This window comes from Rhincodon typus, chromosome 26 (assembly GCF_021869965.1).
Source record: "Rhincodon typus isolate 14 chromosome 26, sRhiTyp1.1, whole genome shotgun sequence".
NCBI lineage: Eukaryota > Metazoa > Chordata > Chondrichthyes > Orectolobiformes > Rhincodontidae > Rhincodon > Rhincodon typus.
This window is the reverse complement of record NC_063357.1, coordinates 13,697,020-13,722,095: the sequence shown is the minus strand read 5'-3', so window position 1 is coordinate 13,722,095 and position 25,076 is coordinate 13,697,020. Positions and strand designations below refer to the sequence as shown.

General features: G+C 39.1%; 1 protein-coding gene across 1 annotated transcript in view; it reads left to right on the top strand.

Annotated features, from left to right (window-relative positions):
• LOC109911435 (nuclear pore membrane glycoprotein 210-like) overlaps positions 1 to 25,076 on the top strand; it is a 129,943-nt gene that overhangs the window by 76,559 nt on the left and 28,308 nt on the right. The window contains exons 23-31 of the mRNA XM_048612679.1: positions 673 to 805; positions 3,373 to 3,435; positions 5,909 to 6,088; positions 8,214 to 8,294; positions 11,189 to 11,320; positions 12,995 to 13,153; positions 13,873 to 13,964; positions 19,815 to 19,989; positions 23,221 to 23,396. Of these exons, the coding sequence (XP_048468636.1) occupies positions 673 to 805; positions 3,373 to 3,435; positions 5,909 to 6,088; positions 8,214 to 8,294; positions 11,189 to 11,320; positions 12,995 to 13,153; positions 13,873 to 13,964; positions 19,815 to 19,989; positions 23,221 to 23,396 (1,191 nt within the window). The remainder of the gene's footprint in view (positions 1 to 672; positions 806 to 3,372; positions 3,436 to 5,908; positions 6,089 to 8,213; positions 8,295 to 11,188; positions 11,321 to 12,994; positions 13,154 to 13,872; positions 13,965 to 19,814; positions 19,990 to 23,220; positions 23,397 to 25,076) is intronic.

Genomic DNA, 25,076 nt, shown 5'->3' with positions numbered 1-25,076 from the left:
AGGGTAGAAAGCAGCAGGAAACTTAAGTGAAAGTTAGAATAAATAATGAGGAAAGCAAGTGATACGGGTGAGGTTGAGAAATGGAACTGGGAGAAGAGAAACAAGTAAAAATTGAGGATGAGGAAAATAAGCAGGTTAACTGGCAAGAATGATGACAATATTGAGGTAATTTTCTGAATTCATCATGTCAGTGGGAGACTTTACCCTCATTTGTGCATTTTGAAATTATGTGCACCCTGCTGTCAATTCCAGTATGTTTGACTGATATTTGTTCCTCAACTTGTAGAGTACAATATAGGTTTTTGGTGGAGTCCAATATCAAAGGTTTATACACCTTATAAATCTTGAAAATTTGTTTTGAATTTTATGAAGCTCAGTAATTGTCCATTTCTGTCAAATTGCAGTAGATTTAAAAGTGGAGTTCATATTGATATGGGAAAGGATAAATATGATTTTCTGTAGAACAAGCAAATTAACTGATTTTCTTTGGGTATCTTGTGTGTGTTGCTGCTATTGTGAAAATGGTACAGACAGTAGTTATGGAGTGAACGAAACTCAAAATGTGTAGCTGAAGAAAAATGTTTGATATTCAACAACCTGTTGTGACAATTTATGGAGAGGTGGTGAAATATTGTTAAAATACAGTACTCTTATAAACATTTTAATTTTCAGACCAATTACTGACTTGGATAAATATGCTGCAAGTTACTTGCTGAGAGCTGTGGCCTTGGGTCAAACCACTCTTATAGCAACAGCCAGAGACAAGTATGGTCGAAAGTTGAGCTCTTCCCCACGTCAGATTGAAGTATGTTCCTTTTATTGTCTTGAAGAAGAGTTAGCCAGCATTTGTATCACCATATTACCTAGTTTAACCACAACGCAAACAGTAATGGATTTCAACACTCTGAGAATATTTTGTACAATTTCAAGCAGTAAAGTAGTAGCATCTATGTTTAGGGTAATATTTGTAATTATTTCTGAAGAAGGAACTGTGGATTTTCCTGTATTACACTACCCGTGTTGGTGGAATGGGAGTGGAGGTCATGGAAATGGAACTAGGAACCTAACACCCACTAAAATTTTCTTTCTGGTGCAAAACTGCTGGCTGCTCCCTAAACACTGCTGCTCCATCGTCATGGGAATCAGGGCCTGCTGCTGGGTACAATTTCCCTGCCTAGTTCAATTAAAAGGGGTATTGGCAGTAAGTCATGGGCTGGTGTGGCAATCATGCTGAACAGCATATTAAAGGAATGGAGCTTTAGTGGAAGACCCCTCTTCACACTGGTCTCTTCCCCTTGACAGAGATCCTATGTTTATTAGACAGCAATTATCCAAAGGAAAAGTAAACCTATGGGACCTATCTGGACCACTAACACCACCTCTTGCCTCCCCTGGTACTACACAATGGGATCGTTTACAACACTGGTAATGTTTGACCTCTTACAGCTGCGAGTTCCCTCATGGTAGAAATGTTTCTGTCTTGTTTTGTTAAAGATGTCTCAGAGAGGAAAATAGGCTAAGTTTGTAGCGACAAAGTCTAACCCCCCAATCGCCTATGAACTAATTTTGAGCTAATGAGGATTTTTTTGGTTACTTGCAGAAAATTGCAGTTGTCACGTAGCATTACATTATGATTGGAAAACTAAAATGTTTTGTGCAAATATTTAGTTCCTCTACAATTTCTTCATTTCCCATTATATATCTCCAGCCTCATTTTCCTGCAGTCCAATGTCCAGTCTTGCCTCTTACCTGTTAGATATCTTTAAAAAAACTCTTGCAGCCTTCTATTATATTACAAGTTGGCTTACCCTCACATTTCATCTCCTCTCTCCTTTATTGCTTTTTCAGTTATCCTATGCTAGTTTAAAAAGGCATTCCACTCCTCTGGCTTCTCACTAATCTTCACCACATTGTATGCTTTGTCGTTTGCTTTTATCCTGTCCCCGACTTCTGTTGTCAGCCATGGTTGTTTCACCCTCCCCTTGGTATGTTTCTTCTTCCTTGGGGTGAATTTCTGCTGTGCCTCCTGAATTAGCCCTGCCATTGATGCCTCACCATCTTCCCTGCTAGGCTGTCCTTCCAATCAACTCTGGCCAGCTCCTCCTTCATGTCTTTGTAGTTACCTTTACTCAGTTGTAATATTCTTACATCTGATTCAAGCTTCTCCCTCAAACTCGAGAGTCAGTGCTGCCATATTATGGTCACGGTCCCCTAGGTGTTTCTTTACCTTAAGCTCCCTAATCAAGTTTGCCTGTTTACACATCACCAAATCAGGATTACCTGTTCCCTAGTGGGCTTTACCACAAGTTGTTCCAAAAAGCTATCTCGTAGACATTCCACAAATTCTTTTTCTTGGTAGCTGCTCCTAACCTGATTTTCTGACTACTAACTGACTACTGACACCCTGACTACTGCTTAGAGGCCTGTACACAACTGTCATTGGGGTCTTTTTTCCTTTGCAATTCTTCAACTCTACCCACGCAGGTTCTACGTCTTCCAACCCAATATTGCTTCTTGCTAGCGATTTAATTTCATTTCTTACTAACAAGGGATTCCCAACCCCTCTGCCCAGATATCCTTGTGATTCAACAGGATTTGGTCCCATTGAATAGTCCCTCCTTTCCCAGTATTGGTGCCGATGTTCCATGAACTCAAAAACATTGCTCAGCAAGTCTGTCAGCACCTGTGGAGAGAAAGCGCAGTTAACATTTCAGGTCCACTGAACCTTCCTCAGAACTAATGGTAGCTAGGAAAATGTTGGTTTTTATGCAGAAGATAAGGTGGGGAGAGGAGTTAATGAGTAAATGATATGTGGAGATAGAGCCCAAAGAGAAAGAACAGCTGGACAGACAAAAGAACAATCAGGCTAGGAGAATGAATAGCTATTAGTGGGGACTGTTAGAGACTAAAAATGGCTTGTGTTAATAGCAGACCATGTGATAACAAGGTCTGGTGTGTGGGCGTTGCATTAAGGACATGAGAGAAGCTCAAGCTCTAAAATTGTTGAACTCAATAATGAGAGCAGGAGGCTGTATAGTTCCCGTATGTATGAATCCAAACCCCATTTCCCTCACATGACCTTTCAGATGAGAGACAACCTGAAACATTAACTCCGTTTCTATCCACCAATGTTGTCTAAGCAGCTGAATATTTTTAATATTGTTCCTTTTTAAGCTTGAAAACTTGTGGTATTTTTCTTTTGTGTCAATTATTTGACAATTGACCCTTTGTTCTTCGAACTAGGGGGGCACATTGGTTTCTAAATCAATGTCAGCAGTTAACAATGTACTTGTACATAATAGACATAAAATATTTTTATTCAATATTTAAATTGCTCACATGATCCTAACCCACAATTTGTATTGGCTTCAGGCATTCCCACCTTTTAGACTAATCCCACAGAAAGTGACTTTGATCATTGGCGGCATGATGCAGGTTAGTAAATATGAGTAAACTCATACATACACACTAACTTTATTGCATGAATATAGGATTTATGAACATCCTGTTGTGACATTGGAGCCAAACATTTTCAGAATTTTAGCATAAGATTGGCATAAAAATGATAAGGAGTAAAGCATCAAGAGTGGACAGAACGGTGGCTCAGTGCTTAGTGCTGCTGCCTCACAGTGCCAGGGACCGGGGTTTGATTCCAGCCTCGGGTAACTCTGTGTGGAGTTTGCATGTTCTCACCATGTCCGCGGGAGATTCCTCCACGTGCTCCAGTTACCTCCCACAGTGCAAAGACATGCAGGTTAGGTAATTGGCCATGCTAAATTGCCGTGTAGTGTCCAGGGATGTGCAGGCTAATTGGGTTAGCCGTAATAAATGTGGGGTTCTTGTGCTAGCGTGAGGACGTGGGTGTAGGTGGGATGATCTTTGGAGGGTCGGTGCTGACTTGATGAGCTGAATGGTCTCTTTCTACACGATAGGCATTCTATGTTTCTATAAATGATTGTTTGTAATAAATGTGATGTTATAATTGAGGACTTCACAGTGAACATTGATTTTACTGTGTAAGTTGTATAACAGGTTAATAACATGCCATGGGAAAAACTGCACAATGTTGTGTGGTGGTTTTCAAGTATTCTGACTGTTCTGGTTGTTGTCTTAAATAAGGAAACTGATGCTTCCAGGCTTAGAACTGTGCTTTATATCTGCTTGGAGCAATTAGAAGAGTAGTTTTTGCTGATCTCTATTTGGTCATTGATTTAATATTGATATGTACAGGACATATAAGTGAGGAGAATTTTTTTAAGTACACCTAAATAAGTACATGAAAAGCAAAAAAAAACTTTTCAGGATTTGGCTTAAACTGTAATGTTGTTCATCCATGCACATCCCAGGGCTCATTGCATATATGAGAACCGTTTGCAACAATCTTCAGCCAGAAGTGCTGAGTGTATGATCCATCGGGTACCTCCAGACTTACCCAGCATCACCGATGCAAGTCTTAAGCCAATTCATTCCACTCTGTGTTATATCACGGAGTGGCTGAAGACATTGAATTCTGCAAACGCTCTGGACCCTGACAATATTCTGGCAATATTACTCCAGATGTCTACTCCAGAACTTGCCATGCCACTAGCCAAGCTGTCCCAATATTGGCATCTACCCGACAATGTGGAAAATTGCCAGGTATGTCCTGTACACAAAAAAGGCAGGAAAAATACAAACTGGCCAATTACCACTCCATCAGCCTACTCACAATCAGCAGTAAAGTGATGAAAAGTGTCATCAAAAGTGCTATAAACTCGCAGCTAATTAGACATCTCTGCAGGAGTTCCTCAGGGTTATGTCCTACATCCAGTCAACTTCAGCTGCTTTATCAATGAGCTTTCCTCCATCATAAAGTCAGAAATGTGGATGTTTGCTGATGATGGCACAATATTCAGTACCGTTCCTGACTCCTCCATTACTGAAGGAGTCCATTTCCACATGCAGCAAGAATTGGACAATATCCAGGTTTGGGATAACAAGTGGCAAGTAACATTGCACCACACAATTTCCAGGCAATGACCATCACCAACACGAGAGTATCTAACCATCATCCCTTGACACTGAATGGCATTACTATGCTGTATCCCCTCCCGTTAATATCCTAGGGCATACAATTGACCAGAAGCTGAACTGGAGCAGTCACAAATACTATGGCTACATGACTAGATCAAAGGCTAGGAACCCTGCTGCGAGTAACTTACCTTCTGACTCCCCAAAACCTGTCTACCATCTACAAGTCAGGATGAGGTAGAATACTTCTCACTTGGCTGGATGAGTGCAAGTACAACAATACTCGTGAAGCTCAACACCATTCAGGTAAAAGCAGCCTGCTTGATCAGTACTACAGCCGTAAATGTTTAGTCCCTCCACCACCAATATTAGTAGTAGTAACAATGTCTATCATCTACAAGATGCACTGCAGCAATTCACCAAGGTTCCTTAGTCAGGACCTTCCAAACCTATGACCACTACCATCTAGAGGGTACCAACTACATGGGAACACCACCACCAGCAAATTCCCCTCCAAACCATTCACCATCCTGACTTGGAAATGTATTGCTGTTCCTTTCAGTGTCACTGGGTCAATATCTTGGAACTCCCTTCTGTACAGCATTGTGAATCTACCTACACCAAATGGACTGCAGGTCTTACAGAAGGCGCTTCACCATTCTTAAGGGCAACTAGGAATGGCAATAAATATTCGCCCAGACAGTGATGCCACATCCCAAAAATACATTTTAAAAAAAGATTGGGGAAGGTAAACCAAATCTGTTGATAAGACACCTGGAAAACAGTACTTTTTCCTGAGACGTTCTAAAAATTATGTTTTATTTTGATAGTGTTGATTAAAAGCTTGTGCCAGAGTCAAACTAGCATTTTCTCATCTTTGCATTGTAATTGATTGCAGGTGATGTCTGAAGGTGGCCCACAACCACAGACAAATATTTATTTCTTTATTAATAATGACACCATTGCTAAGGTAAATGAATTGGGCCAGCTGACTGCCCTAATGGTAGGAACAGCAAAAGTAACTGCTATTATCCAAGCTGTCAACGATGACACAGGAAAAGTGGTTGTTTTCTCCAAGGTAATACAAAGTTTGGCTATTGAGTTTGCTATAAATTATATTTCACCCAAAGACTTGGCTCTCGATTTCACTCCTAAATGAATGTTGGAGATTAGCAGTTTATTTATTTATCGGAACCTTCTTGTAATTCTTCCCAATCAAAAGCAAATGAAATGCGATTAATTTTACTGTCATCAGTAACTGGAAGGTTGACAGTGATTTTGTGCTCTATACCAAAACAGGAATTGATAGCTGGAGAAACTTGTGATTCTTGAAACATTCTTCAGTGTTTCTCTATACATGTTTTTCACTTTACATCCAAAATAAGTACAATGTGTTGAATAAATAATTTTTATTATTTAGTCTGTAAAAGCTGTCCCTTTTATTATTTAACCTACTTGCTAAAACCATAGAAAGCTGTTTTATTATTCCCTCAGGTAGTAGTATATGTCACTGGTAGTTTTCAGCAATGCATGAGGTGGGAAAGAGGGTCTGCGTTGAACAAGTTTTTGGACAAGTCTCGTAGAGACAGGTTGTCCGAATAAGAATTAAGGACATACTGAACCTTCATAATCATTTCTGTGGCTGAGTTTTAGTGTTCTGTGCATGCTGTGTGGAGGGGAGTGTGGATATCTTCAAGGGTGACTTCCTCCCCACTCCCACCAATGGGTAAACCTGCCGAATCATGCTTCAATCAGCCACTTCAGAGTTGACTAGAGAGTTGCTCAGTGAATCATGACCTCAACAGTGAAGTCCTGTCCCACCAGAAACTGCCATCCAATCAGATGCCAGCAGCTTCTGAGTCTTAGAAATCATCGCTAGAGGCTCAAGCTTCAAGGAATCCAACAGTCAGGAGGTTTGTCTTTTTATTTTGGTTGTCATGGAGAACGGTGATTGGAAGCAAGTACAGGGGTGTAGTGTTTAGTGGCTCCAGATTGAAGCAAATGGAGCCGCCTCCCCAAACCCAGCAGACAGATCACCTTAGACAAATACATAAAGTGTAAAGTTGTGCAATTCAGTATTGAGTCCTAGAGCCTGTAATGTGCCTAAGCGGAAAATGAGGTGGTGTTCCTGAGCTTGCATTGTGCTATGTTGGAACATTGCAGCAGGCCCGGGACAGAACTGTCAGCACAAGAGCAGTGTGGTTTATTTTTTCGGTCAAGATCTGATAACATTTCCTGTACTTCTTGGGCAGTATTTAAAAAGTGGTGTGACTTTGTATTCTGTTGCCCAGACAATCAGCAGAAAATACTCCCTAATGTCAGGTACTCTGATCTGGAGGCAAGATATTCCAGCACTTCAGAAGACGTTTGACTTCAGAGACTTGTCAGCCAAATCGATTGACCAGCAACTGTCATCCCATCATTGCTTTTGGGAGTAGTGGCCACTTTTGGGATTACAGGCAGCCTCACAAAGTCACTTTCAGTGTTGGGATGGATGCAGGTGTAGAGATTTCATGGCAGGGACTTGGAGTAAGTTGAGGTTATCCCACCAGTCCTTCTTCTGTCCCTCCCACCAGCCACAAAATTGAGGCCGGAGAGCAAGTGATCATTAATTGATTAATTAAGGGCCTCATTTAGGGCAAGGACAGGCAGACCACATTTTGGTTTTCTCACCTGCTGTAAATTACAGACAAGTCTGAAAATGATGGTAGGGGTGCCCTCTTGTGGTGCAGAGGTCGCATCCATGCCCCTGGACTAGAGAGTCCTGGGTTCAAGTCCCACCTGCTCCAGAGGTGTGTAGTAACATTTCTGAACAGGTTGATGAGGGAAAAAAAAAGGTTATTTAAAAAAAAAGCAGGCAAGTCACCAGGAAATTTTATAGACTACCCTATCTAAAAACTGTCAGCAGGGACCCTGAAAAATTCTGCTCATGTTACATAGTTTCTTTGTAGGTCTATAAAACTGGTCCCATTAAAAATGTTGTAGATATTTCAGGAAGATATAAACAGATTACATCAGTAAAGGTGACTAACTATGAACAGTGGTCATTCTGTGCCAATTTGATGACTTGTGCAAGTATGTTTATTTTAAGAAAGCATGAATTTCTTTTACTGTAAAGTTGAATAAATCAATTAACCTTCCAAAGCACTGCATAATTGAGATTTACTGTTAAGGATGACTGGAATTTTATGTTTTGACAAAAGGATGAAGTGACTGTAAATGTCATTCAACTAAGAGGGATAAAAATTCATGCTCCAGTGACTAGATTGAGGACTGGAACTCAGGTACAGTATGTAATCATTTTATATGTTTCTACATGAATCAATACTAATATTATTTAAAAAGTATTTTGTGTAGTATACTGTTTTATAACAATGGCTCAAATCAGAAATATTAGCCAAACAACTTATTAGATATGTGTAATTTGAATCATAAGTCTTTCTGCTTTAATAATCTTATCATTAATTTGTCCCACTTTTGCTCATTCCCCATGTGTAGTCATGACAGTTTTTCTTTTACAGATATTTGTTTGATTTCTTTTTTAAAAACTCATTATAAATTCTGCTTTTATGGTTGGATTTGTCCTGATGACAACAGATGACACAAAGCTAGGTGGAGGGACAGGAGGCTGCAGAAGCACTTGAACAGGCTAGGAGAGTGGGAAAAGAAGTGATGATGGAAAACATTGTGGGAAAAATGTGAAGTCATGCACTTTGGTAAGAAGAATGGAGGCATAGACTATTTCCTGAATGGGGAAAGGCTTCAGAAATCTCAAGCTGAAAGGAACTTCGGAGTCCTAGTTCAGGATTCTCTTTAGGTTAACATGCAGGTTTATGGTAGTTAGAAAGGCATTTGCAATGTCACTATTCACTTCAAGAGAGCTAGAAAACAGGATCAGAGATATACAGCTTCAACAATATAAGGCTCTGGTCTGCATTTTGGATTGTTGTGAGCAGTTTTGGACCTTGTATCTAAGGAAGGATGTGCTGGTGTTGGAGGGAATCCAGAGGAGGTTAACAAGAATAATTCTGGGGACGAAGGGCTTGTCATATGAGGAGTGGTTGGGGACTCTGGGTCTGTACTTGATGGAGATTAGAAGAGTTGGGGGATGGGGAATCTCATTGAAACTTACAGAATACAGAGGGGCCTGGATAGAGTGGACGTGGAGAAGATGTTTCCACTAGTAGGAGAGAATAGGACTCAAGGGCACAGCCTCAGAATGGAGGGATGATCCTTTAGAATGACATGGAATTGGATATCTCACTTTTAAAGATTTGCGTTACTGAAATCCCAAACTCCCTAATCTTCCATAAGCCAAAACAGCCTGCTTTTTATTCTGGGCTAGGAGACTGACAGTAGGACCGGTTCATGGTCCCAGTACCAACAGGGGAAGGGGCTTGGGCAAAGCACTCACAATCCCTGATTTTGATCGAGGCAAACTCTTAATTACCTGGAGCATAGGCTGGAAAATGGTGGCTGCATAGCTGAGGTGCAGGTTCATTGAAACAGACCTTGGCAGCCATTACTGTGGCTAGAGTGTAACAACAAAAATGTAAGCCCCATGGATCTCAGGAGAGGCTGAGGGCTTCTACAGTAGGGCTGACTCATTCTTTGCAGCTATGGACCTGAAGTGCAACCTTGAGACAATGAGAAAGAAGAGTGAAGTTGTCGATCCAGAAGGTAGAATACTAAACCAATTAGGCATAGCTAAAGGTGGCTGAAAACATGAGCAGGTGAGGTGTGATGAGAGAAAACTTTGTTCAATGCTGGAATACGTTCCATGATCTTATTCTTTCTGGAAAGGTGACTGCAATGGCAAACGTTCATGTTACGTCTCTTTGGTAATCAGCCTCACCAACTGAGAAACTTGAAGATGTATGGTGCCCCCAAACATTTCATTATAATTAAAACTGTATGGAAGCATGTCTGCACAGCTTACTCCTGTGAAAATTTCCCTGTCAGCATATGTATAATTCCACTAAAAGTAGCAAAAACATTTGGATCCAACATATTAATTACACTTGACTGTTGTTACTGTCCTCTGTAATTTATTATTAAGTTCCCTTTTGCTGTCACAATTATTAGGTTTGAAATCATTAAAATGAATCTGTAACCTAAGACAGATAGTAAAGTGAACTAATTTTTAACTCCAATTAGGACAACCTGTTCAACAGATTGCTTTTGCTTTATATTTATAGTGCATGCTCACCGTCAATTTGTAATTTTCGTCAACCAGATCTCTAGAATATCCCACGAGCATAATTTAGGAAAAACATTGGATAAGCATGAGACTTTTCTAAGTTTTGCCCAACAATATCATTTAAAAATGTTAAGTTCCAAACTACACTTCGATTAAAGTCTTGCAATTAGATGTACTAGTCCCTTAAATTTTAAAATTGTGACCATTTTTATCACAAAATCAAGCTTGTTATTGGGAGAGTGAGCATATAAAATTTGTCGGTTTTCCAGCCCAACTCCTTCCACCCACCCTGTTCCCCATAATATGAAGGGCTCGAGAGGGCAGTAAGGCACCCACTAGCCTGCCCACGCCTCGGCCTATTGAGGCCCACAGCTGCCTGATCAAGTTTCAATGAAGCCCTCAGTGCATCTCCACTATCATAATGTTGGACAGTGGTAGATGAACCTGAGTGCAAAGTCATTGCAGAAACAACTCCTTTGAAGAGTAAAGAATGAAGAAGGGGAGCGCTCGGTAATTGGGAGCACCCTGTGCACATCTAGGACACTTTCCTCAAGATTTTACCTCCTTTTGTTCCTATTTGGCCTGCAAAATTGGACCGCTACGCCAACCTTCCTAGTTAGACTCTCAAATTCTTCCCTGCCCTAAAATCCGAGAACTTTCCTGTCTCTTCGTAATGATCTTCTTCCTGGGACTTCTTTGCAGTCTCTGTGGTGTCCACCACTGAGTTGTGATGCTGCTTAGTTGCAGTGGTCAAATCAGATTGGCCAGCAGCTCTTGAGGGTGTCAGTTCCAGTACACTGACTGGAACACTCAGCCTGTTTAGTCTGTCCTTAGTGTGTCAAATTATTGTGGGTCAGGCATTTTTAAAAGCAATCCATTCAAGATGAGCAGTCCATCCAAAACTCTAACCCTCCCCATGACACCTAGTCTAGGCCGTTTTTTTTTATTCATCATCATTAAATATTTGAACTTTTTTAGCTGCCTGTATATGTCGTGGGAGTCACAAGTTGCCAGACTCCATTTACCTTCGGGAGTGCAGTACCAGGACTGACTTTTCACTGGACAACAACAAAGCGGGAGGTGATTGAGCTTGTCAGCAGGCACTCAGAGGTAACTGTTAGTGTCCCATTTGTTAAAAAAAAAAGTTATGGCTCAAATAAAGAGGAAAGTGCAGATTATTGTTTAGTGTTGATAACTAATAAAATATTTTTGTGTTCAAGTAACAACTCCACTTATAGAGTCGTAGAGTCATACAGCACAGAAACAGACCCTTCAGCCCAACTCATCCATGCTGACCAGGCATCCCAATATGACCAAGTCTCATTTACCAGCATTTGGCCTATATCGCTCTAAACATTTCTTGTCTAGGTACCCATCCAGGTGCCTTTTAAATGTAATTGTACCTGCCTCTACCAGTTCCTCAGGCAGATCATTCCATACACGCACCACCCTCTGTAAAAAGTTGCCCTTCAGGTCCTTTTTAAATCTTTCTCCTCTCGCCTTAAACCTATGCCCTCCACGCTAGGAAAAGGACCTTGGCTGTTCACCCTATCCATGCCCCTCATGTTTTTATGGGCCTCTATAAGGTCACACCTCAGCCTCCGCTGCAGGGAAAGAAGCCCCAGCCTATTCAGCCTCTCCCTGTAACTGAAACCCTCCGATCCTGGCAAAATCCTTGTAAATCTTTTCTGCACCCTCTCCAGTTTAACAAAAACCTTTCTATAGATGGGTGATCAGAACTGTACACAATACTCTAAAAGTGGTCTCACCAAACTCCTGTATGGCCACAACATGATGTCACAACTCAGCTACTCAAAAGTTGTTTTTGAAATATTTGAGGTTGTCTTTATTTGTACCAATTAGTTTTTACTGACATAAAATATCTGATATTTAATTACCCTTAGTATGGAAACTAATGGCTGTCGAAAAAAAGAAAACATTTGTTTTGTTCAGTCATAGTAGAACTGAGCACCGAGATCAGGTAGCTTTACTTTCTCTCCCTGGTGACAGTATTATTTCTTAACTTTTCCTCATTTATAAATGTATTTAATTTCCTCCAACTCGAACCTTTATTGGGCCATGCTCTATTTGCTAGCCTGGGGAGACTAGTGACCTGCATGAAGACCTTTCATTATTGATCTAGATACTCAGCCATGCAAACGAGCAGCCTGGTTGATTCTTCCATGAAAGTTCCTTTCCATAGGGGAAATCTATGCCCTTTCATGAAATTTGGTTGAAAATTTGGGTGACATGGAAATTTGAAATAATGATTAGTGCAAAGGATCATTAATATTGGGTATCATTCTAAGTATTTTTTGTTTACTTCTTAAACCTAAACTTCTTAGTATTAAACATAATAAATTGAGAGAATCGTACTAATTCTGTATTGTTAATGATAATAGCCTAGGAACATGATCTTTATTTTATACACTGTCTTATGTTTAATGTATTTATTTGATAGAGCTGTTATCCAAAACAATACAAAAAGTCAATTCATCAACACTACTTTTAAGTATATTCTGATAAAAATAAACTTTTAAGGTAAAAGATAGAGAATTGGTTATCTATTTGATGTATCATCCCTGCACTATTGGTTCTCCTTATAGGCAAGATTAAAATTCTCTTCACCTGCTGTTGCCTTCATGGGACGTATGTTTCTTAAATGCAAGCAGAGATGAACAATATTAAACTATTGTCCTATCACTAAAGAAACTACTGTTCAGAAGTGTTTTGTTGCCTGCACAGCACCTTTTACAATATGAAATACTTGTGATTGTTTTATAGATTTCCTTGCAGCTTTCTGCAGAACACAATTTTGCAATGCTGCTGTATAGCAAAGCAGAAGGGAAAACAGGTTTAAAAGTCACAGTAACAGCGCAGAATCCATCTGCTGGACAGTTTGAAGGAAAACATGACAGATTTTCTGATGAGATTCAGATTATGGTAATTTTGTTTTGTATTTTCATTGACTGCAATTTAATAATAATTGGGCTCCACTTAGGATCAAATCTCAAGTGCTGACATAATCAATTTTGCATGCTGAACTACAAGAGAATTTGGATGTGGTTATACTTGCAGTTTGGTTCAGTTTATGATCTTGACTTGATGATTAGAATTGCAGAAAGGAAAAACATAGAAAGCATATTAACTCAGCTGCTTTTGTACTAGTTCTGTATTGCTAATGATAATGGCCTAGGAACATGATTTTTATTTTATATGCTGTTTTATGTTTAATATATTTATTTATTTGATAGAACTGTTATCCAAAACAATACAAAAAGTCAATTCATCAAGACGACTTTTAAGTATATTCAGATAAAAATAAGCTTTTAATGTAAAAGATAGAGAATTGGTTATCTATTTGATGGACAGTTTTAGATATCCCAGCTCTACACATTCAATGTATTTTCTTCAGTAAATGTTAAATGTAAAGATAAAATAGATTTATTAATTATGGAACATAGTTTCAATATTTATAGTTAGTTATTTAATGTTATTTAATACTTTATTAGAAAGGATACTTACAAAAGCTAAAAAAAAGCCATTTGTTTGTTTAAAACTCAACACTAAAATCTGAATTGTGTTTTCTTTTTGCAACAGCAGTGAATGATTGGATTAATGAGGGTATTTTACAGTAACGTAGTTTATTTAATTCACTAAAGGTGTTTGGAATATTGCAACTTTTGCCCCTCTCTCTACCAGCAAAAGAAGTGCTGATGTCGCCAAATTCTCATCTTAAGTTTCAAACCTCTAGGTGAGCTTTTATATTTCTTACCCAATTTTGATCAAAATAATTCTATTAACTAAAACATGATACTAACAATTTATCTTGAGGGAAGCAAACTCAACTCAACCATCTTCAACTGGACTATCGTAGGTTCAGGTGTGTGGCTGCTCATGCACAATTCCAGTGTTCAACTCCTTTCATGTGAAGCATTGACATACTGACAAGTGTTTAGTGACACACCACAGAAGTTAATGCATATCTTGAACAAGAGAAAGCCCATACATCTCCAATTCCAATGTCACCCATCGTCAACTCCTGGGAGTATCTAACTGACCCGAAGTTAAAGTGCACTCATGATATCCACATCGTAGTAAGTAGACAAAGACTGTGTACTGAAGATTCCACAACCTTTAAAGCCTGTGCACTACCTACGAGAGTTAAGTCACACCTATGTGGGATGCTAACCATTCACCTGTGAGGTGCAACTGCAGCAACTGAACAACAGGGCAATTACTTGTATAGTACAGTTTGTTGAATAATACCTTTTGACAAGCAGTGCATAAGGCACACACTGACAGAGTACAGGTAATCTATGGAATGCAGTGTAGCAACTTTATAAGGTTAATTCGATAGCACTGCCCTTCCATGCCATCCACCACCAAGAAGAACAAGTGGAGCATTGTCAGAGTAACACTACCTCCATGTTCCCTTTTCAAATCAGGCATCATCCTGACTTAGACAAGTCCACTGAATCTTCATTGTCACAGATCAGTTGTCTGAAATTTTCCAAACTAGCACCATTGTGGGATCATAATCATTTCAAGAGCCACAGTAGTTCAAGTCCCACAACTGCCTTCTCAAGGCAACTTAAGTATGAGTAACAAATGTGGCTACAATTCAGAAAGCTTGCTTATTTGCTTTCTTTCTAAAATGCATTTCCAGTGACACAGCACAATTTTATATTTTCGCTTTACCTTTCTCGTCAATTTAAAAATGTTATTTCTGGGAGATAGGAAGAACTGCCGATGCTGGAGTCAGCGATAACACAGTGTGGAGCTGGAGGAACACAGCAGGCCAGAAAAATGAAGAAAGGTCCTGACCCAAAACGTCAGCTTTCCTGCTCCTCTGATGCAGCCTGGCCTGCTGTGTTCCTCCAGATCCACACTGTTATCAATGTTATTTCTGGGATTGTGTAAAAGTTTGCAAATCTGGAGTAGGCTCAACATAGCAAAGGAGGTGGTTTCTTTTAAGTTTTATTCTTTTCAGGATGGCATATTTGCAATATATCACACAATGTCATGGTATATTAAAATCTAGCACATGTACGAGATTTTGTTGTGACCCTTTTGTATATTTGCATGCTGAACTGACCACAAGAAGAAGTTTCAAAGCTGCATCAAACAATGGTTAGTGATCCTTTCACAGTAAGGCAATGCAACATGAGTGATTTTTTTGCATTTTCCAGTGGTTGGCAACAAAGTGATACAGACAGAGGAAGAATAGATTATTCCTATTTTAGTTTAGAAAATAGAAAGAAAACTGGCCACAGAAAGATAAAAAGTATATTTAAGTATGGTCATCTGCAGCCAGAATTTGTGGTTGTATAGTATTAATTGTAATGTAACAGTCAACTTAATACCAGAACTAAAGGTTAGCAGTGGCTCTTGAACTTGCTGCAGCATTCAGTTCATAATGGGTAAACTTTTACATCAACTACACCTTCCTACCCTATTTTCTCAGTTTGTTTAGTATTCGATAATCTATCAATCTCAGTCTTCAACAAGCATCCACAGTCTTCTGCTGTAGAATACTTCAAAGATTCATAACTCTATTAGTGAAGAAATTTCTCCTCATCTCAGTCCTAAATTGACCCATGAACTTGACAATATGTCTTCATTCTTCAATTCTCTAGCCGGCGTTTCTAAAAAGTTTCTTTCAATTGAATCATCTTTTATTCTTACTGCAGCCCTCTTTAATAAGAAAGGCTACATGCTATTTGCCTTCCTAATTGTTTGATATATTTGTGTGTTAAGTTTGTTTGCATGTTGAGCTCCTCCAATTGTCTCAGGAATTAATTGTTTCCAGTGTGATACTGAGTGAAGCAGTGCAAAAATTACAGCTTAGATTCCAGGTCTGCATTGATTAAACTCATTTTAACCAAAGCTGCTCATGTATTGCTACAGCTATCCTGTGTGAAGACTGGGAAAATCAAAGATCATGTTGTTATGCTCTGAACAGATGGTAATGGTGGACAAGTCAGACTCCAGAGTGAAACTTGGCTTGATAAGTCATAAGTTTAATTCTTTCAGCTGGCCCCCTTGTTGATTAGTCCGGTGTATTCACATGAGGCTGCCAGTGTTCCTTAACACAAGAACACAGGTTTATTATGCGTAATGATGAAGAAAGCTTTATTTATATATAATGAAATTTTAGAAAGATCTTAACATAATCAGCAAAACAATATTTCAACCTGTTTACCAACGACATCCTTTATAGGTATGCAATCCCAGAGAAATATCACTCCTATCTCAACTTCCTAATTTCTTAATGTTATGATCTCAGAAGGTCTAGGAAGGCCGAAATGTTAAACAGCAGCAAGAGTTTTACTACGGCAGCGTTCACTCTGCAGGCAGCAAGATTAGACTAAGCTGTTTTCCATGGTCATGTCATTGTGATATCATATGATCAAACTGACAATCCACCATACTTAACAAACACACAACACCCCATCCCCTTTACATCAGGAGTTCCTGCAGTGAAAACATTGACAATATTTGCAGTCACGTACACAAGTCAGTAGGTAAGATGCCTGAAGGTTGTTGATTCCTTTTGTGGGTGTTGGCCCACCTCAAGTGTCTGTTTATTTTTCTCATTTGCTTTAACCTCTGGTGTTTTAGGTGTAGTAGAATATCGTCTGTCTTCTTTTTCTGAGACGACTGAATGTTCAGCGATCTGCACAATGTTGTGGTATTCTCCACTAAGATACTGTACTCCATTACTCTTCCAGTCACGTTTTGTACTCAGGGGTATTCACGTCTCTATTTGGCACGGTTATTTGTGGATCTTCGTTTAATGTTGTCTCTGGCACATTTGTTCTGGTTGTGAAGAGTTGATTTGCACATCTTCTCTTACTTCTCTTGTCTGTACAGTGCCAGAGACCAGTCCAGTCTGTGCTACAATGATGGTTCGTACTCACTTCTCACCGGTGGTATAATTCCTCCCCAACATTTCTTAACCTTTTTGGAAACATGGCATGTGAATTTCTTCTCTTGTTGGAAAACCTAAATTTGTTATTTCCTGTCAATAATGTCTATTCTGATGGCTGGTTTCATAGAAACATAGAAGATAGGAGCAGGAGGAGGCCATTTGGCCCTTCGAGTCTGCTCCACCATTCTTCACAATCATGGCTGATTGTCCAAGTCAATAGCCTAATGCAGCTTTCTCCCCATAACCTTTGATCCCATTCATCAAATACAACTGGCATTTTACCATAAACAATGCTGGAGAACTTTTGAGTTGTCAAGTGGGTTATGTGCCAGTATGTTTACAAATATTGACTTAGTCTTTTTGAATAGTACCTGTAGGGAATGTTTCATTGTCTGAACAAACCTTTCTGCCAGCTTATTTGTGGTTGCGTGATGAGCTGATCAGATATGTTGAATTCCATTTTACTTCAGATAGTCTTTAAACTCTTGTGATATAAACTCTTGTGTTGTAGTGATTATTATGACTAAAACATTGTTTCAAATAACCAAATCTCACAAAAATCTCCACTAGTCTTTGCATGGTTTTCTCTGAAGATTGCATCTTCATGATGGCAGCTTCGAGCCATTTAGTGCGTGCATCAACCACTTTGAAAATGTTCGGCCTCCAAAAGGTCCAACGAGGTCAATGTGGATTCTTTGGTATGGCCTTTCTCACCATTCCCATGATGTTGTCTACTTGTTTGAAGTAGAAAATGTCTACATAAAGACTGTTTGTAGTTGACTCATTTTGGCAAAGGTAACCTAAAAAGCCCATCAGCATTTCCATTGTAAGTTAATCGCAAATACTTAATTGTATTAGTGTGAGTTGATAGCATCAATGTATATGGCTTGCTGCTAGAGACAAATCCCTGTATGATGCCTAAATATTGTGGTCGGTTGGTAGGGTAAATCCCAGGGCCTACAGGTATTGGTGGAATCATCTGATGGAAAAGTGAGTCTTAGAGCTTCTTTTTCTTGATGCAAAAGCTATTGGCTTTTCTTCGCTATTAGGTAATATGTGAGAAACAACTGCTCCCACTCCATACGCTGACGCATCAAATGCTAGTTGCAACTATAACTTCAGGTCAGAAGCTAGGATTCTGCAGCATATAACCTCCTCACTCTTTATCCTATCATCTACAAGTTGCAAATCCAGAGTGTAATGAAATATTCTCCACTTGCTTGGATGAGTGCTACTCCATTAACACTCAAGAAAATCGATGCTTTTAGGACAAAGCAGCCCACTTATTTGACATCCTATTCATTGTATTAATGTTCACTCCTCCCACTAACAAAACAGAATGGCAGCACTGTTAACCATCCACAAGATGCACTTAAGCAAATTGTCAAGGTACCTTCAACAGCATTTTCCAAACCTGTGACTTCTGCTGCCTAGAATGACAAGGCAGCAGGTACATGAAAACAGCAGCATCTGCACATCCACCTTCAAGCCACGCACATCCCGATGTGAAACTATATCGTCTTTCTTCCACTGGCGCTAGGTCAAAATGCTGAACTCCTTAACAGCACTTTGGGTGTACCTACACTCAATGGACTACAGCGATTCAAGAAGGCGCACCATCACTCTCGCCTCAAGGACAGTTAGAGGTAGGCAATAAATAGTGGCCTAGCCGGCAAATTATCCCCCACAAATACATTTTTTTAAAACACACAACATCAATTAACAATGCTGCTGCTGCAAATGGATTAGCTAGTCAAATCTGGAAGTTCTACATCACTCCAGAGTCACAGATTCCTCATAAGTCTATTTGAAAAATTATTCAGAACTCAGTCCCATTTCTTGTCTTTTCCCCTGTTATTCCCCCTTCTGTTGTGCAAATTAAGCCTTCACCTCTGTGTCATTCTTTTCCATATTGATTCCCTCCTTGATATCTGAATATCATGACAGACCAGCCTACGCTCTGTAATGCCTCAAAATACCTAAATCCTTCCCTTGTATTCTTTCTTTGCACCTGAGCCCCAACCTTTTACCAACACCAATTCTTCCCCCACCCAACTGCTGATTTACCAATGCTAATTTCAAGCTCCATTCAAGCTGTCAGACATTTGTGTTCCTTCTTTGTGCCACAGAGTTCAATATAGAAAATCATTGACTTTAGACAAATACACAACGTTGTCTGGTGCATGATACCTTTTTAAAAAAATGTAAACCAGGTATCACAAGATTCTCTTGCGCCATTCACTTTATCCTAAGGTCATAATGTAATTACAGAATCATGCCCATGAGTGTTAGTAGCATGCAAATGTATTGGAACCCACCACTCGACGTCGTGAGGTTCAATGTATCACATAGAACTGTGACTTACTCTCTGCATCTCAATTCGCCGACAAGAAATCATAATTCCAACTCCTTTCTAAATCAGTCATCCTCCATGCTGTGTTTTTGCAACTCGTCACCAATACTGTGGGCTTCTGATGCCCATTTGACCTTGATTGCAGAGTTGTGAAACTTATGGGGAAAATTTTACCTCTGCCTCTTAACAAATCATTTGAAATAGCATCATGTTTGTTCCAATAAGACATAAATATAATGTGGAGCAGGTATAATTTTACCAAATGTGAACCTCTATACCTGTGCTAAAGTTTTAAGGTTGTCATTTGAAATCAACAGGGATGGTAAAGCCTATGTCAGCTATGAAGTGCGTAAATGTCCTCACAATAAGTCTGTGATAGTGGAGGATGGACATGGCATCTTGGTATCTGGACCTAAAACTGGTTCCTCTGCACTCACAGTAACATCACTCGAATACTTTGGACTGAACCAAACTATTGTAACAGGAGTGAGGGTAAGTACTTCACTATTTTGTAATATAGTGAATCCTCATGCTAAGCGTGAAATGTCATTTTAAACTGTTACCATGTTGCATTAATATTTCTAACAGTGAAATTAGAAATGGTATATTTCATTGGATCCACAAAGTGGGAATTGATCATTGTACACAAATGGTGCTAATCCACAACTATGCTGTAACATGGAATGCACAGAGAGCAGATCAGAAGCCGCCAAACACTGAGCAGTAGAAGAAGCTCAGCAGTAGAAGCAACTTGCCACCACCTTCTTGAGGGCAGTTATGGTTAGGCAATAAATTGCGGCATAACCAAGAAGCCTATATCTCATCAGTGGGGTGGTGGTGATGGGTGTGGGGGGGAGGTGGGGGGCGGTAGTAGTAAAAAGCAGCCAAAGAATTAACCCAGAGGTTGTTGTAATTCAGTTATAGTAAATTGTTACAGTAAATTATAGTTGGAAGCCTTGGAGCAAGATGCTTACGTGTACTCTTGAGAACATGGAGAAGACCTGTTTCTCACAGAGCGAAAATTATAAGAAATTTACATGCAAATACAAGTGTATAATTAGAATTCATTAAAAATTATCAAACAAAACTGAAGGCTTTCAGCATGAAGTCTTGGGTAACTAGAAGGCATTTGGAGATAGAAATTATTTTCAGTAGAGTCAATTAAGAAAAACATTGGGTTATGATATGGAATTGAAGGCACAGAAATCTTACCATCAAAGATAAAAATGTTTGGTGTGCTTATAAAATTAATATGTTTTACTTATCAATCCTATATCTGCAAATCCCTCGTTGAACCATTTAAATGATTTCCTACATATACTGTAAATAGTGAATAAAAGCCTATAACATAATATTATCACCATAATAATTAAATTTGAGGCAAACTACAGTTTAATTCTACTTTCTGCATAGGTATTTCGTTTTCCCCCAGAATTCAATATATGCATAATGCACGTGCAGGCATGATTGCAAAAGGTAAAGAATAATTAGCATGTCCTCCAAGTAGCAAAAGTGTACCAAATTACAGAATAAAGCAAAATATTCTTTTAGACAAGATCCATTTCAGCTAATGTGTTTGTTGTACTTAATTGTGTAAATCTGTCCAAACCAAGGGTACCAGTGGAAATAGCGCAGCTAAATCAGGATACAGTTCATTTGCTTTGGGATTTATAACTTTTACTCTTTATCTTTCACAATTTGCTCCATTTGCCAGTTATTGTAAATATGTCAGTAGTTCTTGAAAGTAGAGCCCATGTATGAAAATGAGATGGACAATTAAACTAGGATTTTGATAACCCTGGAAGATAGGATGGGTATCACAGCTCCATTACCCCAACAATCTCCTGCTAGACCGTGGGACTTAAGAACAAGCAAGCCCTTCAGCCCATTGAGTCTGCACTGACCCCACTTTCCAGCACTGGGCCCATATCCTTGAATGTTATGACATTTCAAGCACCGTTTAATGTACTTTTTAAGTTTTTGAGGTTCTCCACCTCTACCACCTTCACAGTCAGTGCATTCTAAATTTCCACCATCTTCTGGGTAAAAAAATATTTTCCTCAAATCCTCTCTAAACCTCCTGCCCTTTGCCTTAAAATTATCCCCCCCCCGCCCCGGTTATTTGTCCTTCAAATAAAGGGGAGCATGCCATAGATCATGGCTGAACTAATAATCCTCAACTCAACTTCACTGTCTTTTCCCCATATCCCTTGATTTCCTTACTGATTAAAAGATTTATCTCAACCTTGAATACACTTAATTACCCATCCTCAACAGCCCTTTGTGATAAACAATTACTCACATTCACTACCCTCTGAAAAAAGAAATTCCTCCTCATCTCCGTTTTAAAAGGCCGACCTCGTATTCTGAGATTGTGCCCACTGGTCTTAGACTTCCCACAAGAGGAAACAACCTTTCTGCATCTACCCTGTTAAGTCCCAAGAACCTTGTATGTTTCAAAAGGTCACCTCTCATTCTTCTAAACTCCAATGAATACAGGCCCAACTTACTCAACTGCTCCTCATAAGTCACCTCCTCCATACCTAGGATCAGCCAGGTGAAACATTTCTGGACTGCCATCAATGCCACTGTATATTTTCTTACATAAGTGGCCCAGAACTGTTCACAGTATTCCAGCTGTTGTCTGAGCAGTGCCTTTTATCATTTTACGAAGACCGCCTCTCTCCCCACCAACCCCTCCACCACCACCCCCATTTATACACTCCATTTCTTTTGACATAAAGACCAACATTCCATTTGCCTTTCCTATCACCTGCTGAACTTGTACTCTGGCATTTTGAGATTTATGCATGAGGACTTCCAAATCCCTCTGTATCGTAGCTTTCTGTAGTCTTTCTCTATTTAAATAATATTCAGCTGTTTCTCCTGCTAAAGTTCATAACCTTATATTTTCCCACATTATATTCCATATACCAGGTCTTTTCTTACTCCTAAACACCTGCTAAACTCCTTTCCCAGTCCAGCCAGCCCGCCCTACATACCTTTGTCATTACCCTTATTTAAGCCTTGCACAGTTGCTTCTGACTCAGGTTTCTCCCTCTCAAATTAATTGTTAAATTTCACCATAATATAGATATACCTATCTGTGAGTCTCCAGTTTTCTTTTACTCATTTGAACTTCAGAAAACTGAGAGACAACCATACTTTATCATGTAAGATTCTTTGGGGGCTTGACAGGTTATATGATGAAAGGTTATTTTCCCTTGCGGGAGATTCCAGGACCACAGGGCAAAATCTCAGTAAGGGGTCATGTAAATAAGACAGATGAGGGAAAATTTCTTCAGAGGATAGTTGATCTGTGGCATTCTTTACCACAGAGGTCTGTAGAGGTGATGTTATCAAATATATTCATGGGCAAAATGGAGATTTTTAATCACTAAGAGAATTGAGGATTATGGGGGAAAGACAGGAAAGTGGAGCAGAGCATATCAATTCAGCCAAGATCTCATCGAATTGCAGAGCAGACTCGATTGGCTGAATTGTCTACATCTACTCCTGTGTCTTAAGGTCTTATCTCTGTATTGGTTACTTAGTGATATACCATAAGGAAAAAAGCTTTAAATATTTTGGTTATCAATTCACTTAACTGAAATTTGTCAAAATCTGCTATAATGGTTAACAGTCAGTAATCTGTACTAACATTAGCCTCAAGTGCTTACTAACATTCACTCAACATATGTATTATTTCTGTGTTGTTATTAGGTGGCTCCGGTGGCATACCTCAGTATTAACACCAGCCCAAAGTTATATATTGCCAAAAATGAAGAACTGGCTGCTCTCCCTCTTGGAATGACATTGACTTTTACGGTTAACTTTTATGATCTTAGTGGAGAACAGTTCCATGCACACAACACAGAATTGTATTTAGCTCTTAACAGGTGAGCAATATTTCTGAATATATACACTGATAATATGTCATGAAGGAAAGATAAAAGGAATTTATTTTGATACAAAATAGGTTTAAAGCTTTATCTAATCCAGTACAGTGTTCTTGTTACATGAGGGAATCTGATATAATTATTGGTAAGTGCCAGGTACAGGGCGATGCTCTTTTAAAAACCTTTCAAGAATGAGTAATTTGGTATTCTTCCTTATTTCCTATTCCCCATTGTACATCTTGAAAGATACGTGCTCAACATGTAAATAAAAGCATCATCTGTACCAATCAATTCATGCAGTGCAGATCTACAGTATATGTATCCACAGGTAATTACAGTGCATCAAAATGCAATATTTAAATAATTTAAACAACCTGTTTGACATATCTGGAGCTTAGCACATAATGCGCAAGAACCCCATAGTAGGGTATGCTGAGTGCAGCAGCAACAGAAGACTGGCTTTCCATTTATAGGTGTCAGGAAATAGATAGCAAGCATTGCATTCTCAATTCTTAATAAAGTCAAACATTACGATTCCATATAATTCATTTGCTGCAGTTCCAACATTAAATTTGCTTTTAAGAGTCCTTTACTTCTTTAGTTCTTGGACTTGACTGTGATAGATAACTGGTTCTAGCTTTCTCCCTCGGGTAAATCACTAGTGAATACTTAGCCTGCAACAAAAAAAAGAGAATGAATGGCAATTATTTTTGGCCTTCAGATTTTATATCTTTTACCAACATAATGTAAAGGTCTCCAGTTCTGTGAAGACGCAGTGTTATTACATTTCATTTTCAGGACAGATCAGCTTGGAAGAATTTATAAAATGTCTTTTGCTATATAAAGTTACCTCTCTTTGTTTCTCTAAATGTGCCCATCAAGTACAAAGCACTCTTATCCTAAATCTGAGATAGTAAGAACTGCCAATGCTAGAGTCTGAGATAACGCAGTGTGGAGCTGGAGGAACACAGCAGGCCAGGTAGCATCAGAGGAGCAGGAAAGCTGACATTTCGGGTCGGGACCCTTCTTCAGAAATGGGGCTTATCCTAAATCTAGCATTTTAACCAATAAATCCATAGAAAGGAGAATAAACTCTAAATAAAGGACCAAAATGTACAATCCAAACTGTCATGTTGTTTAATCCTCTTTGGAACATCATAGGTAGTTCATTGAGATGATCAACACCATATCACACCAAGGAAGCATTGCTGCCTCCTAGAATCAAGTGACTTAGGAATGCTTCCAGTTAAGTCACAGTTCTGAGCCTGAGGCCTTCTGGTTCTATTTATCTGACTTCTATAGGATCATCCCATGTGCACAATTCCATTCTTCTAGTTAAATATGGACGTTCTCACGCAGGCAAAATGTTCAAGCTATATGACTTGCCACGTTAGCAAATGTATTCAATGTGGACCCAGACAGATATCAATACCACAGACCTAGCATATTCCTGATTTCAGCTCAGGAAACACTTTGATTTGGTTTTTATATTGTGTTAATGTTAATTTTTAGCTTTGGTTTGTTGCGTTGTGGAATTTTGTTTCTTTCCAGCTACACAGCACTTCCTAAAATGTTAGGGACTGAACCTTTTATATATTTATACATATTTATATACCTTTTATATATTTTAAATCGACCTGTTCGGACATGTTGTGACACACTTCTAGAGCAGTTGGCAAT